Genomic DNA, 19,729 nt, shown 5'->3' with positions numbered 1-19,729 from the left:
GTATCGTTATCTGTGTACACCCTGCAACCAGCACAGCGAGTGACACAGATAAGACATCCCACCAAACTGACTTAAACCAAGTTAACAAAGGAAGTCAATTCTTTAGCTCATGCTTGTCTTTTCTGTAGGGATAAAATATTTTCAAAATGGAAAATGTGCAATCAACAGCATAAATGAACAAACTGAAATGACTACACTTGACAAAATTAAAAGGGAAAATTTTTAGTGTAAGAAAATACTTGCTAATGATAGATGCAGAAGGCAGATAAGGGGGAGGGTTCCCAGAGAATCTCTAACCAGCCTGTGCACTGGGAGAACTAGGTGGGGCCATGGGAAGTTCCAGCCTTGGGCAGGTGGGAGGAGCCTGAGCTCTTCAGCTCACAGGTGTGGTGGCATGGAATCAATCTGTGAGATGGGGGCCTGTTAACAGGATCCCCCCTTGCTTTGCTGAGATTTTTTTTCCTTTTTGCCCAATGAATTCCATTCCCCACACACTTCAATGTGTCCGCGTGTCTAAATGTTCCTGGTCCTGACACAAGAATTCTGATTTAGCTCATCTAAGGAGCAAAATTCTGCAACACTGACAACTCAGATGGCCTTAAAGTTCACACAGGTGTCTTAAGAGGTAATAAATGCTATTATCAAACTTACTATTAATGAAATTTCCCTCCTTTCCCAGAATTCATGTAACCATTTTGGATTAATAACATCACTGCATCAACTTTTTTGTATCTTATTACATACTATGACTATTGCATCTTTATGACTAAACTGTAAAACTGAAAAAATATGTATTCCTTATTCCTTTTGTTCCTAAAAGTTATGTAACATTTCACTAAACACCTTTCTGGCCTCAAGCTATTTTGTATACAGCTTAAAAACAGTAAGACAAAATAATTAAAATTACAAGTGTTTTCTTCCTTGTACGGCATTCTAAATCTAAGGTGCTACTGTTTCTTGAAATGTCCATTAACCATTATCCCAATATTCTAAGATAAAGCAGATATTTTATTACAATGGAAACAAAACTACTAGATCACTTACAGAATTTGTGAAGACACAACAATGACTGATCAACTCCTGCTCAGTCAGGGCTTGGGGTGTGAAGATGTGTGTGAAGAAGGCAGCATGTAAAATAAAGTGTCAGAGTTGAGAAAAACATAAGCAAATGAACAGTACCTTAGATCTTTGTGGGAAAAAGATATCAAAGAAAAAGTAAACTATGGGAGTCAATGTTGAGAAAGACAAGAGAACTCTGATAATTATGAACTTTATTTTTATTTACTATGCCAACATTTTCAGGAGACACTTTACATCTGTTTTGTAGAATTCATTTTACAAGCAAATTCTAATATACAGTTTGTACTCTAAACTGACTTTTAAAATCAATGGGAAAAACAATACTGCAGATATTATTTTTGCTCTTTGTTAGTAATGACTTAGAGACCTTACATTCTCAGGGTATTATTTTGTTAAGTAAATGCTTTACCAAGGAGAAAGTGGGTGAGCTTATTCCCAACAAGATTAAAACATGTATCTTCAGTTAATGACACAGTTGTAGATTGGTGCCCACCATCAGAATCATTTAATCAGAAGTATTCTCTCAAATTGCTGCAGCAAAAAACTTAAAGGGAGATGTGAAAGATCATTAGAAAATATAATTCAAGCATGAGAATTTAAAAAGTAACAAGGCCGTCATCCCCAAGGAAAAACATCAGGTAGTACAGCTATAATTAATTTTCAAATGTGTGCATAAGCATGCAAACATAACCACCCAAACGAATTTAAAAACACAAAAACTACTGTGTAAGATGGAAAGTAAATTGAAATGGTGCTGCAGTCTTATTGATCTTAATTGCAAGCCTGTTCGGTGATTTCAAAGTACATCCCCAGTGCCCTAGAGACCAGGAAACCAGTATGACAACTCTGCTCAGAAACCAAGAATGCACCCCTGTGTCTGTAACACCATTTATGCTATAGGAACATTTGGAAGTGACAGCTGTAGGGGCATCACGCGCTCTTTGATGTACTGAGAAAAAAGTAAAATACTTATCAGGACAATGGAACATTCAAAGAAAACTTAGTGCTTTAATGGGAAAAGTGACATGCTGGGAATATAGTTCTGTGAACAGCTGTACTGATATCTTCAAACAGCAACAATTACAAATTTATGTCAACAAAGCCACACCCAATAGGAGGCATTTCGATATTTCAGGCACAACTCCAAGCAATTAAGCTCATTTAAAGTGCAAATCTGATATTTTCTTTCATATTCAGATTTTTACTTGTTAAAGTACTTAGTAAATTCTAATATATATATAAATACAATGAACAGTAGCCTATATGCCTGAAAATATTGCACAAATAAAAATGAGACTCCAAAAGAAAAATGTTAGCTGGTCTGTTATTAGAAACAGTCTAAATGACATAACTCTATAATCCTTTAATGCCTTAAAATCATCTGCACCTGTACCAATAAACTCCTTAGGCCAAGCTTTCTTTTAAAAATTTGATATGCATCCCATTAACAGCCAAATATCGAAGTCTGAATACTAATTTCCTCTTTTACAAATGTGAAACTTAACAAAGCCCATAAAATTTCTTCCTCAGGACTTAGAATTCATATACTGTAACTATTTTCATTGATATCACTAGAACTAAGACAATAAACGGTTTGTGTTCCTGTGGAGGAGGATTTGGCACAGAGTTGATTTACATTAATAGAAGCAATAAACACAGATCAAGCCAAATCTAAGATGATCTTTGATTATTCAGTAGAGTTACATCCTCACTTCCATTTCAGACTTAACATTTACTAAGGAGCAGACAAGCATGATATTCTTGCAGTTTTTAAGGAAAACTGCAGGTAAATACTTTATGTCATGCAAGCATCCTAGATTTGTTTTCTCTTAATATAGTATGCTTCATAAATATACGATGAGCCTATCTTCGAAAAGATTAAGACTCAACAAAGGTACAGAAAAGTTGAGCTAATTGGTTAACATTTCTGCAAATCCAACAGGGAAGAAAAAAATAGAGAAAAATGGAATAAATGCATGGAGGAAAAAATGGAGAAAAATAAATGAGTGGAGTCAACATTTTTATGTAATGGACAATAAGACATTTCCCTCAGACTAGGGAGTTAAAAATAAATTTAAAAATTTAGAACTTTTCCCTTAAGGATAAGGCCAGCTCGTAAATAATGTTTCATAAGGGTCTAAACCAACTTCTAAATAAACCAAAAACCACTAAGTCACGGTATGTTTTACTTTAGGGAAATACAGTATGATTCACATATTTGCAACATGTGAGAATGGTTTTCTTTCTCCTTCAAAATGATAGACTACGTATGCCCACTTACAACTGCAGCCATCATGGGTCAACTCCATAAACAAATAAGTGCTTTGCTGATTTGCCTGACTCTAACAGTATCCGGACTACGTGAAGAATGTTCTGAACTTCACTGCTTCTCCATCAGAAGTGCTGGTACATAAGAATAAGATACTAGATTTGTGTTGCTCACCTCTTACCAAATCCAAGAATGGTTTCCATCCAGTGAATGGCAAATTCATCTGATAGGTAAGGGAATAATGGGTCAAAATGGTAGCAAACACTTCTTTCAAATTTCTACTAAAAGACTTGCTGTTGTTTTTCTTAGAAAGGGGCAATTTCATCAACATACATCTTTTAAAGGAACCTCTAGAAATTTGAGCGACTTTTTGGCCATAATCCTGTTTGATACATTTTTGGTCAGCTGCTCAAAACAAACATTCTCCTTGTAAGGTTATCTATCTGAAAGATACTAATTCATTTAAAGCAGCTGCAGGTCAACAACCTAAAGATGACATGATTTGGGAGAAGAAGAAGGCAGACTTACTGAACTGACAAGTGGCCGAAAGCATAATTAGGTTCGTGCACATGGTAGCATGGAGGTTCCACACCTACCTTCTACAGCGTATTAAAATAAGAATATTGTCTTTGAAATGCCTTCTAGCACCTTTTTAATAAAACAAAATTTCCCATCTTCAATTCTATTTTTTTCCAAAATCTACCTTTAAAAAATTGTCTTTCAAAAATACACCATAGATGAGGTGTAGGAGTTGAGGTCAGGAGTTCAAGACCAGCCTGACCAACAAGGTGAAATGTCATCTCTACTAAAAATACAAGAAAATTAGCCAGGCATGGTGGCGCATGCCTGTAGTCCCAGCTACTTGGGAGGCTGAGGCAAAAGAATCGCTTGAACCCGGGAGGCAGAGGTTGCAGTGAGCCGAGATGCGCCACTGCATTCTAGCCTGGGCGATGGAGCAAGACTCTGTCTCAAGAAACAAACAAAAAAAACCCCAAAAAATCACAGAAAAGGGAAACCTAGGAGACTGGGGAGGGTGGGGGGAATATTATGAACTCCAGCTTTCTCAAGATAGTCTTATTTAAATTTATTTTTCTCAAAATATTTTAACTTGTTTTGCTATAGAAAATAGTTTAAAATCCCTATATATGGTATATTTATATCCCATCAAAGTTTTGTGCAAATGTTTCAAGTTCATTATTTCAGTCTTCAGATATTAGCAGAAAATCAATAAATATAAATATTACAATTAAAGACATAATGCTGTGGAACCTTAAAATGGCTATCATGGATCCATAAGCCCAAGGGTTCAAAAGTGAATTATCAGCAAAACTCTAGCACCAACATATGTTACAAATGAATACATCTTTAGGTACAGGTTTCAAGATGTACCTCAAGCTCTCCAAAATTTACCCAGTAACAAATACAAATATAAATGGTATGTGTGTGTGCATGTGTGTGTGCGCGCGCACTGCATGTGTCTGTAAAACAAGATGTAAAGGAATATATAACTGATTTGTATGTAATAAGAAACATTTTCAGCCTGGGGAATTTGGGAAATGAATCAATAGTAACATTAGCTGGCTGACCCTGGCAAGGAAAAACAAAACTTACATAGACTTTCCATTAAAAGCCTAATCTCCTTTATTCATCACAAAGCTTTTGCATAGACCTTTTAAATATACAAAACACTGGCCAGAACTCTGCTTACAGACTACCATCTTCCATTATCACCATATCTTTAGTTAAAATAGTAGCCATATTCACAGGAGAGACAAGTGAAAAGGGGTGAGGTTCTGACAACCACAATAAATACAGACCTTAACAGGACTAAACCAGCAAAGCACATTTCTTGCCTGCTCAGTAAAATATTATGAATTTTCTGACATGGAGAGGGATAGATAACATGATTCGGGCCTTTAGCAGGCCTCTGAAATGGGTAAGCAAACTTTCGTGTTTACCTGAGATAATTATGCTCAAATGGCATGTACTTCAACCAGAATATAAAATGAAGGAGCCAAACTAGTAGAAGCTTCCACATTTTAATTTAAGATTTGCAGGCTTTCAATGGAACCTCCACCATGGTAGCAAGCTGCACATAAAGCTATTACAGAACAGATTGTTTTTAAGAAACAAATTGGCAGGTGATGGCTATGTACTTAATGTATCTTTGGTTTAGGAAGACGAGAATATCGATTAGAGGCCAAACAATCCCCAGAATGCAAATTGCCATTCGGATTCTGCATGATTTCTTTTCGTTGTGTTAGTGGCCTTGGGATGCTTGTCTTGGCCTGGAAGCTTTGAGGCTCTAGTTGGGGGCTGTTTGTTTGTTTTTGTTTGAAAGAGCCTGAGGGGGGGCGGAGCTTAGATGCTTTCAGATTCTGATTATTTGCAAGATTTGTTTGACTAGATGTTGGCTGAAGTTTTGCTGAATTATATGTTGCGATTATTGGTGACTTTTTACAAGTGGAAGTCCTACTTGGAGATGATTCAGAAACTGGAGGCGGTACCAAAGAACTCAATATGGATGGCTTTAAAAGCTGCAAGGACTTGGGCTGAGACACATAACCCACTGGCGGAGACTGATTTCTTCCAACTCTCTTAGCCTGGTCTACTGTACTTGACTGGGGAGGTGTCTGAAGAGAAGTGGGTATAAACTGCATGTCACTAATTTGATTGTTTGCCAAATGATAAGGCTCTTGAGCATTTACAGTAATGTTTAAGTTTGCTTCAGAAGGTGTACTCTTAGCCACATCCATTGTTAATTGTGGGCCTGATGAAAAAGGCTGCTCTTCCAAACCATAGGTGCTTTCTTGTTGCAAGACTTGTGTAAAGCTTTCTTCCAGATGCGCAACACCCTGATGCATGTCTTGGATTGCGCATTCACTGTGGGCCTCGATATGTTGTGGCTTTATTAGTTTTCCCTGGGTGTGGTCTGTGGGTCTGGGAAGGCTGCTGGAAGGCTGTAGTACTTGAGGCTGTTAAAATTAAAAATAACATTAGCAACAAGTTATTTTAGAAATTCCACCCAGATTTAATATAAATACCAATTAGGCTGTGTTGGTACTTATTATGGCTTTAATATGGAAAATATGTGGAGTTTATTTTAATTAAAAAATGAACTGCAATATTCAAGCAAATTAGACACACACAAGAGTGATAATGCAAACAAAAAATGATACAGGCAGTAAACACTGAACAAGATCCAAAATTAAATGAGAAAAAGAAAACATTAAAATACTAATTTATTATAGAAAAATTCCTGCCATAATAGATTCGTTAGGTATTTTAAAACATTAGAGCTTGACAGAATGATTCTACAGCTTTTGGTTTAACCTCCACAAAGCATTCAGGTGTTAACTGTGACCTTCAGAATAGTACTTACACTAAAGTTAAAAAAAAAGTTGTATACCACATTAACAAGTGTTGTTCTTCTGTCAAGAATGAAAATTACCAGCAGATAACAAGATTTAGAGTAAATACTATATTCTCAGTTTATGTGAAATTCTATATATTCAACAAATATAGGTCAAGATATTTAGCTAATGCTAATCTCCTTTTAATATTCTTGTTGAAAAGTTTCCAAATAAAATGTTTTAGAGTTTATTTGGTCTGTCTCACTGCTATTATGGCTGACATGTGAAAAACAGATCTACTCTAATCAAAAGTAAACATTCATTTACTTGAATTTAGAATAATCAGCCTTTTGAATGATGGCTCAGACTACAACAAATGTGAAGTTGTCTTTGACCGGAACTAAAGGACAGAAGCCTACGACAACAAGGTTCTTACGGTCTATATGCCTCACACGTACTTCCCTGAAGCTCATTGTGTAGTTACGTTTCAAAAAAAATCAGAGGAACTATGCAATTTCCACGACTTGGTGGTATCTAGTAAAAAATACAAATCTTAAAGCTATCTTTCAATGGCCCAAATAGTTAAAATACATGGGGCAGGACCTACCAGGCCTGTCCTGATGCAGTGGTATTTGCTACAAACGCATAAACTCTCTTTCAATCTCTCTTCTGTCTCCTCTCTCCTCTCTCCTCTCTCTCTCTCTCTCTCTCTCACACACACACACACACACACACACAGTCTTTAAATAATGTGGGCCAAAATGTCAAAGACTTTGGCAAAGGGCTTTACAATGTGAACTTCAAAGGGCCATTTCTCACTAATAACTTTTTTTTTGCTAAGCTAATCCACGAATAAATCTACATATTAGCTCTAATTTCCCCAACAGAAGGGCGGATCTATTTATACTGCATCATTTGTGTTTTTTCAGTTCTTCCACCTCCCTGACCAGCACTGGACAATGGCTGCCCAGGATCAGCAGCCAGGGATTAGATTACGGCTGGATTGGGAGTGACTGAGGGCAAGGCTCATCAACTCATGGAGGATGGTTGGCTGTGATGGCATACGGCTGACTTGCCATTAAACAAAAAAATTCAAGACAGTGACTACTCAAAATTAATCTGTACAGAAATATGTCACATTAAATCATATTGCAGAATGTTTGAAATAAACAAGTCAGGCTCAATTGCTGCCTCAAGCTAAATATCCCAGACTTTAAAGTCACTGGGTATTTTCACAGTACATCAACACAAAAATTAATAAACTGTCCCGCAAAACAGAAGATACTAAAATCACCACATAATTAAATCAACAGATTCTCCCTGGGGTTCCCTAGACAAAAATAACTGCCAAAGTGATCAAAAACCTTGAAAGATTAGTGAAAAAATAGAGCAGGACCATATTAAACAAACCAAAATCTACCAAAGGGAATAAAAAGTAATCAGGAAGGAGGCATCATCAACTGGTTGGTTGAATGGGGATTTGTTTTCCCTTTTCACCCTCAAACATGGTAAGATATTCTAGTGCCAAGTTAAAAATCTTAAAGCAATTTAAGACTTCTGAAAATATCAGTGACAATTTTGGACTTTACTGTAATATGTCTACTGCCAATAAGAAAAAAAGGTATAAACGTGTGCTATCAATGAAAAGCATAAAAAGATGATTTTTCAATTAAGACAGGTAATAAACTGATTATTAAGACAACCAACCTCCAGAAATGCCCAGAAAGGGCCATTGTGAACTATAAATTTGTACTGTTTTGTACTCACCACTTGTACTGTTTTGATTACTCACAGTACTCAACTGACCACTGCTTATCAGAGAAATAAATGGAAATACAGCAGAGTCAGAAAGACCAAGCTATTTGTATTAAATGCAATAAAGCTTCATATCAAATATTAATGAATTAGAAAACAGCCAGTTTTTAAAGAATAACAAAATGTTGAGTCAACTGAGAGGAATTTAACAGTTTTATAAATAAATGTCTAAACTACAAGTTAGACATATATACTACTAGTGAATTACATTAACTAAATCAGTGGTTTCCATTGCTAAATAAAATTTTATATTTTTATTAAAAATTAATTTTGGTGGCATGATATAATTTCCCAAATCAATGTCTTATTTTATTATTTATTTGGTAACTATATTTGGAAGATCAATTCCACTACTGTAAAAACAAAAAGTCTCTTTCACGAGGAATAAGGAAACAACTTGCTCCTGATATGTGGAAGACTACATGGAAGTGGCTACCCACTAAAGACTGGATTGCCGCTAATTACACCTGCTAGCAAGTTGAACAACAAGCTACCTCTCAACCTCTAGCAAGCAAGGCAGAGATGTGTTCTGATGGCTTGTTGCTACAATTTCCCCAAATTCTAAACATTCAACTGTGTTAATATAAATGCCAGATATTAATTCATCTTGCCCACATCCACTACTACTTCTATGGCCATTAAAAAGATGCCCTCAGACATTTTTAGAATGTAAATATAAAAAGATTGCATATCCTCACGGATAATATAAATAGGAATGAATATCAAAAACTATACACTTTTTAAATGTTTATTATGTATCATGTACTGTACCAGAAGTGAGAAAATCTGGAGCTGAACAAAACTTTGTTCCTGTGCTTGAGGAGCTTAGTGAGGGAGACAATAAGGTAAAGGAATGATGCGATCATGTCTTAAGCACAACAACATATGGGAACAAAAAGAAAACATGCCTGCCTGGAGAGGTCACAGGAGGCATACCAGAATGGTGAACAATCTGCCCTGAGTTTTAACAGGGTGAACAGGAGTTTATCAAGTAAACAAGAAGGAAAGAATATCCTGTGTAGTGAGCTGGTATATGTCAAACACAGAGGCAAAAAAAGACCATGCCATGTTCCAGTCACTTCAAATTTTAGACTGAATTTGAAAGGCTAGTGCAAAAGCATAGGTAAGGGCCAGCTCCTAAGGGACTCATGTCAGGCTAAGTAGCTATGACTTTGTGTTGTAGATGATGGGAGATGTGGATGAATTTTAAGCAGAGGAATCAGAATATCTAATGTGTGTGTTTTAGAATGATCACTCCAGCGGAACCAGTGAGGAATGTAACCAGTGGGGATGAAATTGTTAGAAAAACCATATCGTAAGCTTTTTGGCATAAAATCTGGAGAGGACTGAAAAAGATTTGAAGGTGGGACTGGCAAGATGAGGTATTGGCTTGTATACAAAAAAGGCCTTTGGGGAGGCTGTCCACTAATCCGTGGATTTCATTGCCTCAGAAGCCCACAAAACCTAGAGGGCAAAAGGAATCCCCCCCACTACTGGGGGACTTCAGGAAAGATCTCGTATCTTAACTACTCCCTGTAGTCACAAATGAGTAAAACTTTAATCCTGAAACTTGTGGAGGGGTTGGTTACTGAAGCATCAAAACGAGGACCTGTCCCCAGACTTACAGAGCTAAGTGCCTCTAACTGAACTCAGCAACTTCAAGTCTTACTTTAATTAGATATGTAAACTTCAGCACACCATTCTGATAATTCTCAGATTAAAGAGTTCCATGCGTCAAGGTCAAGAATGTCAGCAATAGGCACTACAGGGTGGTTGTGCAAAAGGCTTGGTAGACATCTTTAATAATAATGGTAAATGTCTATTTTAGGCTGCTTTACAAAGATAAGCAGAGACTTGGAGCTCCTTACAGGCATGTACTATGCTTCATTCATTTTTTGTTATAGCTGGTATTTCTAGTATTTGGCACAAAGTAGGGATTAAATATATATTTGCTAGATAAATAAATAAGTGAATAAATATTAGTGGTATATTCAAGAATTACTTATTTGGCCAAGAATTACCAAACTGATTTAGGTCAATGATGAAGCATTAATGCTTAAATAAAAACTGGTTTCAAAAAATAAACACTGATGAAAAATAATCTGATAGGAAAAACCCATTGTTCCCTCCAAATAAGTCTGTGATTAGCTTAATGATTCATGTTTAGAAGGATAGCAGGAAATACTGACTGCATGTTATATATAAGTACCTCTCATAATGACCTTTTAAAAGCTTAGCCACCAACTGTTTTTTATTTGAAGACTAGAAATAGGTTGGGAAAAGTGTCTTAACAAGCATTCAGCTACTAGAAAATTCTAATAATTAAATATGATTACATATGTAAAACATTTAGCATAGGACTTCCTAGCACATACTATGTGCTAAATAAATTTCATCTATGATTATTAAAGGATGTAAGAATGATGAGTTCAAGCCATAGCTATTTTGTAACTGGGTCTTCGAAACAAAAGTAAGTTCTTTAGCAATATAATAATAAACTAGAATATGAGGTTTCTAGGATTCAAAAACATATTTCAATAATGTCAACACTATCTATATGTCTGAATCCATATCAAGCATATTTGATATGACATAGAAGTCAAGGCTCTTTAATTGCCTTCCTGGAGATAAGAACCAGAGCAAAGACATGCAAGTTTAGAGAGAACTTTCCAATGGCTCTACAAAGGAGGTGGTACAACACAATATTGAATCGCTTAGCTTTTAGAATCAGGCTGATCTGAGTTTGAATCCTGGATCTATCACCTATAGATCTATCACTGAGGCGAGATATTGGGTAAAAATAATCCCACTACCCTGAAATGGAATTTCATAATTTACAAAATGAGGGTAATATCAGTATATATACTTCATGGAATTGTTGCAAATAATAACCAGTAACAGTACAATGCCTGACACATAAACACCTGAGAAATGTTACACTCTGGGCTCTTAGAGAACAGTGTTCCCTTCTTCCCAAGGGTATAGATCCAAACTCTTGAGTTTGTATGCATGATCTCTAGTTATCATGAGACTCCTAGGTGAAACATACTGTTCTTTTCTTTCTATAAATGAGTAAACTGGGGTCAAAAAATGTTAACATGTTCAAATTCAAACATTTTGGCAAATGGCAAAGCCAGAATTTGAACCATCAGAGAATTTCTTAAAATACAGCACTAAAATTTAATATTCTGTGCAATTTGATTAGTTCTGATGAGTTCACAGGCTTTCAGAATATGCAATATAACCAGATGATTATTTTAATATATTTTAAAACACTACAGGCAGATGTAATACCAATATTAGGGAACGAACTTTCCTGGATAATGTTCTATTTCCTTCTTAGATGATCTAGCCTACCCAGGATAACTTTCAGACACTATACTCAAGCCACACTATGGAACAGTATTTCTGGAAAGAGGTGATTCCACAGTGACCTATTGGGGGAAACATAATGAACATGAAAAAAGGCATAGTAGTACCCACCAACGAGCAAAACAGTTCACCTTTACTGTTCTACAACACTTCAAAGATCTACAGCATTAGCATACGGAAAAGCACTCACGCCCGTTTTTGAAAGCATTCTTGTTCTAGGGTTATTAGCAAAAGATGGCAGCTAAAATGTCAAGTCCTGATGGAGTAAAAATATGTCAAAGTGTACCAAGTAGAAAGCAGGAAATGTTCCAAAGTGTAATAATGCTACTGCATGACAGACAGAATTTAGCTAATTTTTCCCGGGTACATACAAGTTTATTGTTATTATTAAATACATTTTAACCATAAAAAGGAAGGTGGAAATAGAGCCATCTGTAACATGCCTGTACTTTCATGCAGGCTCTGACATGCATATCATGCAAACTGGAAAAAAAAAAAAAAAACCAAAAAAGTGATTATGGGGAAGGTGGTAGGAAAAAATCCGAAATTGTACTGTACCACGCTTTGTCAGAGAAGTAATGGACTAACTTCTCAACTCCTTGCCAATGGCATAATGGGAGAGCAGAGACAAGAAAAAGACAGGACAATGGCATCAGAGACCACACACAACACCAAGGATTGCCATGACTGGGTGGCAGCCACAAGTATTTGCTTTGCTATTCTTGTGTTTTCCTAGGCATTATTCATTGTTTCATTTAATATATTTGTACATAACAAAAACATTAAATAGATTTATACTTTCTTACTAATTTGTGAGTTAGTACAAATACTCATAAACTCAGAAAGGCATGTGTAAAACTTCTCACACTTAAGAGAAATCACTTGAAGACTCTTACCAAACAAAATATTGAAAATAATTCTGATAAAATTTAATATTCATACTCCAAATACCTAAAAACTTTTAGTCCCAAGTAACCCCTTATGAAGGAGATAGAAATTAATTTTTAAATAATTTGAGAGGCTTCTGCATATTATAAAATTAAATAAGATTAAGTATGTGTTAGATTTATTTATTTATTTATTTATTTATGAGATGGAGTCTTGCACTGTTCCCTGGGCTGGAGTGCAGTAGTGTAATCTTGGCTCACTGCAACCTCCACCTCCCAGGTTCAAGCGATTCTCTTTGCCTTAGTCTCCCAAGTAGCTGGGATTACAGGCACCTGCCACCATGCCCAGCTAATTTTTTTGTATTTTTAGTAGAGATGGGGTTTCACTATGTTGGCCAGACTGGTCTCGAACTCCTCACCTTGTGATCCACCTGCCTTGGCCTCCCAAAGTGCTGGGATCACAGGCATGAGCCATCACGCCCGGCCAGTTTAGTTTTATTACTGCCATTGCATTAAGGACCACTAAAGGTATAATCTGATCTTAATCTGAATAAGATGCAAATTATAAGTGAGGCTCTGCACATCAGTATAGAAATACTTAACTGTATCCCTAATACTGTATTACAACTAGATTTAAAGATTTTTGTTTTAGAGATCACATGAAGCCAATCACAGCTTCCAGTGCTTTTTGAGAAACAGGAATGCTCTTATTCCTCTGTATCTCAAAATGGTGCCTCTAGACCTCAGAAAACTGAGATAGCAGATTGATAATATAAATTGTTTATAAATAATTTCTGAAATAAAGAGTTCAATGGCTTTTCTAAGTTGATGACTAGTTAATCGTTTTTTTGTTTTTTGTTTTGTTTTTTTTTTTTTTGAGACGGAGTCTCGCTCTGTCGCATGGGCTGGAGTGCAGTGGCCGGATCTCAGCTCACTGCAAGCTCCGCCTCCCGGGTTTACGCCATTCTCCTGCCTCAGGCTCCCAAGTAACTGGGACTACAGGCGCCCGCCACCTCGCCCGGCTAGTTTTTTGTATTTTTTAGTAGAGACGGGGTTTCACCGTGTTAGCCAGGATGGTCTCGATCTCCTGACCTCGTGATCCGCCTGTCTCGGCCTCCCAAAGTGCTGGGATTACAGGCTTGAGCCACCGCGCCAGGCCGTTTTTTGTTCTTTTTTTAAAGTATCACAGTGATTAAGAGGGACTTAAGCATTTACTACAGAGGCACAATCACTTTTAGATGATTAATTTCGTGGGTCTACATCTCAAAGACACAGAATCCATTAACATCTACCTCTCAGACGATGTAGAGTAGTTCAGGAAAAAAAACCTAAATGGCATCATAATAGTATAGTTCAATTGATGTGACCAACAGACACAGTATATTTATCCAGAGTACAAGAATACTGTAAGCATTATGGCACAGGAAAAAAGACTGGCTAAAAAAATCTCACAAGCTGCAAAGCAGATTGTAATAAAATGCTTTATACAGAAAACACTAATGCTGCATTTCTCATAATTCCAAGAAACTAACCCATGCCTATGTTTGTGGAAGGCCTATTGGACCATGAGTTAGATGCACATTTCTAGTCAATTAACCAATGACTATACTAGATAGTCCTTGAAATTGGCTGCAAAAAGGTAGAAAATACCATATTCGATGTTAACCATATTTAAATTAAAAATGAGCATACACAAAATTGAATTAGTAAAGTTTTTTTACTGAGTTACTCAGTTTGCATTTCATTCAAAAATATTTTATTTTTATGAAAAGTCACTCCCAGAGCTAATTTCTAAGGAAGCTGAAGCTATTCTTATGTATAAAATTGATTACAGTCACATATTGGAGTCAATCAGATTAAGCCTTGTTGATTTATACATTATGAGCATGTTTGACAATTCAACAACTGTCAAATACACATTTGACACATCAAGTGGCCTTTGAAAGTTCATATCCTTTAATTAAATGATATCCTTCCAGGAAATCTATCTAAGAAAAGAAAGACACTGACACTGATTTATACACAAAGATAAAATGCTTACCAATATTCCTCTCAGTAACTAGAAACAACATTAATGCCCAATAGAAAAAAATCTAATTTAGAATATATCCATATAACACATTATCAAGTGGCCATTAAAATGTTAATTTCAAGGAATATTTACCATATAAAAATGTGTGTATATATATAAAATGATACTATGTGAAAAAAGCAGAATGACTGAAAATATATAAATTCAACTTTATAACATAATATTTAAAAGACTGAAAGGAAATATACCAAAATGTTTCTTCTAATTCCTCCATAATGAGTCACTACATTACTATTATAAATAGGACAAATGTACATTTTGAAGCAAGAGTCATTGTATTTACAAAAAATATTTAAGGTTCAGACTCTGGAAGTAGAACAGAATTTAATTATGGTTTGTTCACTTACCCTGAGAAAATTACTACATCATTTATTGATTTATTATTTATTTGCATCTTCCTTATTATAAAATTAGAATAATAGCTCTGACTCTTAATTGTTGTGAGAATCAAATAATTTAAATGAAATGCTCAGAAAAGTACTTAAGACATTAAAAAACATAATAGGTATTCAATTAATATTAGTCTTTTCCCCTTTCTTAAAATGTATGGCTAAATTTTAAAAAATATACATAAGAGTTTCCTATAGGAATATTTGTGAAAGTGTAATTTTTAAGTAGCTCTTAGAAAGATTATCCAACTGTATGAATTTTAAAAGAACAATTCTCCAGCCAAAAGGACTAAAAGAATAAAGATAGTGAATTACTAAAGTGAGACAGCGCAGTCGAGGATAAGCAGGGAAATGGCAAAAGTGGGCATTCAGTAAGATCAACATTTTGACTGAACTGAGGAAAAGCTGACTCTGACAAAGGGCTCATTAGCCACTTAAGCCACTCTATTAATATTCAACAACAAAAACTTTTTCCTGCCATAGACAATTCTTAGGAGGCACCACTTAAAAATGGTATTTCTGCAAAATAAAAAAAGCTTTACTATGATTATACACACAAAATCTATGCACATTAAATTATCTACACTTCTTAGCCTTCATATTTAAAGTTAGTATATTAAAATCTAAATGCTGATATTTATATGGGCAAAATAGACCAATGCTTTTTTAACTGCAGGTTGCTAGCAACATTAAAAAAAATAGAATAGAGAGAAAAAATATGAGAGGATCAAATGGTTTAAGAGAAAGTATTGTCCCATGAATCTTTTATCCAAATTTTAAATATACATACACAGTGAATCGGGTTGTAAATACATACTTTCTCTCAGTAAATACACACTGGGCTGTCATGTAAAATAAATTTATAATCACTGCATGTCAAAAATGTTTGTGAAACACCCCCTGAAATTTGTAAGAGAAAGAAGATGTGACACAATATAAATTTGTCATTCTTAATAAAATTATGGTGGACACAACACTACATCAAGAAACTGTCAGGCTATTACGACACATACAGATGCATTTACGTAATTTTTGTTGTTTTAAAATAACTTTTTCCCTTCCCACTAAGTCACTGCACATGGAAGGTAAAAATAAACAAGATTTCTAAATTTAGCAAGCAAGATACTAAAGAGCAAGTTTTAAAAGCTTAGTGAGACATAATAAGAAATAAGTATTATTTCAAAACATACTTTTTGAAAAGTCGAGTATTCCGGTAAGTACGTGCTCTGGCAAGAAATGCTATTTGGAATTACCAGGAAGGCTTTCTACTTGCCAAAAGCAATTATTTTTATTAAATTTTCCTACTTTGAAGTAGGTTATTTATTATTCCCAATTTTACACAGTTGGAAATTAGAGTAGAAAGACTACACCAATGCCTGTTAAGTGAATTTGTACAAAAGCTCAAATCCCTACTAACAGTAGGAAAGACCTAAACGTAGATATTTTCTGCTAACCTAGAGAAAATTTAATTTGAAATAAAAAAGTATCATGAAGTAGAGACTAGTAATATACTTAAGAAATGTAAGTCAAAATTTCCTAAGAAAAATAATAAAGACCAGAACTTTCCATTTATCTCTATTTTCCTATATTATTTTTTTCTTTTCTTTTTTTCTTTTTTTTTTTGAGACGGAGTCTCGCTCTGTGGCCCAGGCTGGAGTGCAGTGGTGCGATCTTGGCTCACTCCGCTAATTTTCTGTGTTTTCAGTAGAGACAGGGTTTCACCGTGTTAGCCAGGATGGTCTCGATCTCATGACCTTGTGATCTGCCCGCCTCGGCCCCACAAAGTGCTGGGATTACAGGTGTGAGCCACTGTGCCTGGTCTATTTTCCTATATTCTTAAACACAGTATAAACACTGCTGTCCACTACAGCTTTCTAGAGTGACAAGGGCTAAATACTCCCTGTAAACATTATCTCCCTCTGAATATTTAGCATGGACTATCTTCATACTAGAAGGTTTGCTATACTCCTGTATCTTAAAAAACAAACAGATTGCTCTTACTTAAGACTCACAGCCAAGCTTTACCTGGCCTCCACATTTAGAAGATAAAGGGAGTTCGGGCCGGGCACGGTGTTCACGCCTGTAATCCCAGCACTTTGGGAGGCTGAGCCGGGTAGATCACAAGGTCAGGAGTTCGAGACCACCCTGGCTAACATGATGAAACCCTGACTCTACTAAAAATACAAAAAATAAGCTGGGTGTGGTGGCAGATGGCTGTAGTCCCAGCTACTCGGGAGGCTGAGGCAGGAGAATGGCATGAACCCGGGAGGTGGAGCTTGCAGTAAGCCAAGATCTCACCACTGCACTCCAGCCTGGGAGACAGAGCAAGACTCTGTCTCAAAAAAAAAAAAAAAAAAAAAAAAAAAAAAAAAAAAAAAAAAAAACATCTAAAAAAAAAAAAAAAAAAAAAAAAAAAAAAAAAAAAAAAAAAAAAGTCACCAAAGAACTTTTTAATGAAACATTGTAATGGAGAAATTTCTCAACTATCTTCCATTACTTAAGTACAATTAACCTCTCCAAACATGAGTACTAGGACCCACATATTGACTAAATGTGGAGACAAGTATCATCTGATTATAAGTTTAGTGTAGGAAAAGATCTGTTTCAAAACCCTCTGGAAAACCACTAGATTTATTCTAATAATTTCATACCTTTCTTTTCTATATTTTATAACTAAAAAAACCCCCTTTATTAGTAAACTGCTTTAGCTGTTCTCAGGGTGAATTCAAAATAGAGTAGTAGTTTAGAGCATATTTCCCCTCTAAAGGAACCTTTCAAGGTCATTAACAGTATTAAAAGGCTGTGAACAGGCCCTCTGGTCATTATTTCACATAAACAGGGTCCTACAAGTCTCAAAGATCAAATCCTAGGGCCAGTGCTTTCAGATGCATAGGCCGTGAGAACCTACTCAGGAAAAGACTCCTATACACACACAAACACACACACACACACATATATATATATATATATATATATTTTTCCTAGATGACTAATACATCCAAACTCTGGGGAATCAAAACTTTCTTTTTGTTAATCTGAAGATGCAGAGAAAGAAGGTTTGATCTAGAGAAGTTAAAAAAAAAAAAAAGCAGATCTTACTAGTATTGCAGGAATTGTAGGATAGTGCTGCTTCACAGCTGGAAACAAAAAGGAAAGCTCTGAACCCAAGAAGGAAGGAGAAGAAGCACTTGAAAATGGAGAGCCACTGACTCAAGGAAAAGATAAGAAAATTCTAATGCTATACAAATAAGCCCATGAAATGGGTGTTTCTGATAAACATGTTTTTAAAAGTAAAGCAGAAACTCTATTTGTAATACAGAATAATTAATCTCAAACTTCAACTCCGTATTACAGCTAGCGAAGGAGAAAGGGGGAGGAACATGGTGACAAAAAAGAATACAGGCTAAAAGGGTGCTTGAGTAAGTACACAGGTGGGTGTGTCAATCTGAGGGGAAATCTCAAACCTTGCTGTTTACTGACCACAAGCCTAAGAACATATTATAATTTGTTATATCTGCCCTTTGAAATTTCAGATGACTTGACTAGCATTTTAGTATGATTCTTTTTGTGCTAGGATTATTTAAACAGAGGAAAAAAGAAAGCAACTTACTTGAAGACCAGAGAAGTAAAAAGGAGGAGTTACCGAGGTGGTGGAAGATAGAAAAGGAGGAGGACAAAAAAACTCCTTTTCTCATTGCTTCCAGTAAACAAATGAACTTGCTACTAAAGAACATCATATAAAAGTCTACAAGAATTATTTTTCTTTAAAACAAAAAGTATAGAAGGGAAGGAGAGGTGTAGCAGCCAAAAAATAAACTTCATGCCTTCTCTGGAATTCATGTTGATACCTCATACTTTTGGCTAATTCAATAAGTAAAATTTTCTTTAAATAAATCACATTCCTAATTACTTAAAATTTCCTCATTTACACCTTTGATACTTCACATGGAAATGGATAATGAAAAAACTGAATGAATCACAAATCAGGAAAAATCCTTAGAGAAGGCATAAAAATATCTCTGATTGACTGTATTTATATTTTGTTTTCATTAATAATAGCTTTTTATGGGTGACTTTTCAAAAAAGATAAAATATAACCAACTTACCAGGCATACTTAAGTACATAAAACAAAATAACCCACACTGTTTTGGAAAAGAGATTTAATGTAAACAAAAATTTTAAGGTCAAATAGTAACTAAATCATTAGAAATGTTAGTAAACCATGCATATTCAAAAGCCATTTCTTTTGTGCTGAAAAGCTGATAGATTACAAAAAATATCTTAGTTGTTTTAAACCACTTTTAGAAAAAACAATTAGAAATATATTTATTTTAGATGACAGTGAAATGCAATCCAAGCCCTTAATTAGGAAATATTATTTAAAGAAATGTGCAATGGTCTAGTAAGCCTGCTCCCTACACATTATGCATCTGTCCATCATACCATTGTAGATCACATGTACACTTTTTAA

The 19,729-nt window shown here is 35.3% G+C and overlaps 1 protein-coding gene across 12 annotated transcripts in view; it reads right to left on the bottom strand.

Annotated features, from left to right (window-relative positions):
• Nucleotides 1–1,259: 1,259 nt before the first annotated feature.
• CCSER2 (coiled-coil serine rich protein 2) overlaps nucleotides 1,260–19,729 on the bottom strand; it is a 188,225-nt gene continuing 169,755 nt past the window's right edge. For 10 of the 12 annotated variants that reach the window (XM_009214469.3, XM_003903679.4, XM_003903678.4 and 7 more), the window contains one exon: nucleotides 1,260–6,324. In XM_009214469.3, coding sequence (XP_009212733.2) covers nucleotides 6,230–6,324 — 95 coding nt within the window. In that variant the 3' untranslated portion in view covers nucleotides 1,260–6,229. Of the gene's footprint in view, nucleotides 6,325–12,447; nucleotides 12,488–19,729 lie in introns of all 12 variants that reach the window. The other 2 variants (XM_009214468.3, XM_017962838.2) reach the window with 1 other exon arrangement.

This window comes from Papio anubis, chromosome 11, assembly GCF_008728515.1.
Source record: "Papio anubis isolate 15944 chromosome 11, Panubis1.0, whole genome shotgun sequence".
Classification (NCBI taxonomy): Eukaryota; Metazoa; Chordata; class Mammalia; order Primates; family Cercopithecidae; genus Papio; species Papio anubis.
This window is presented reverse-complemented; position numbering and strand designations above follow the sequence as displayed.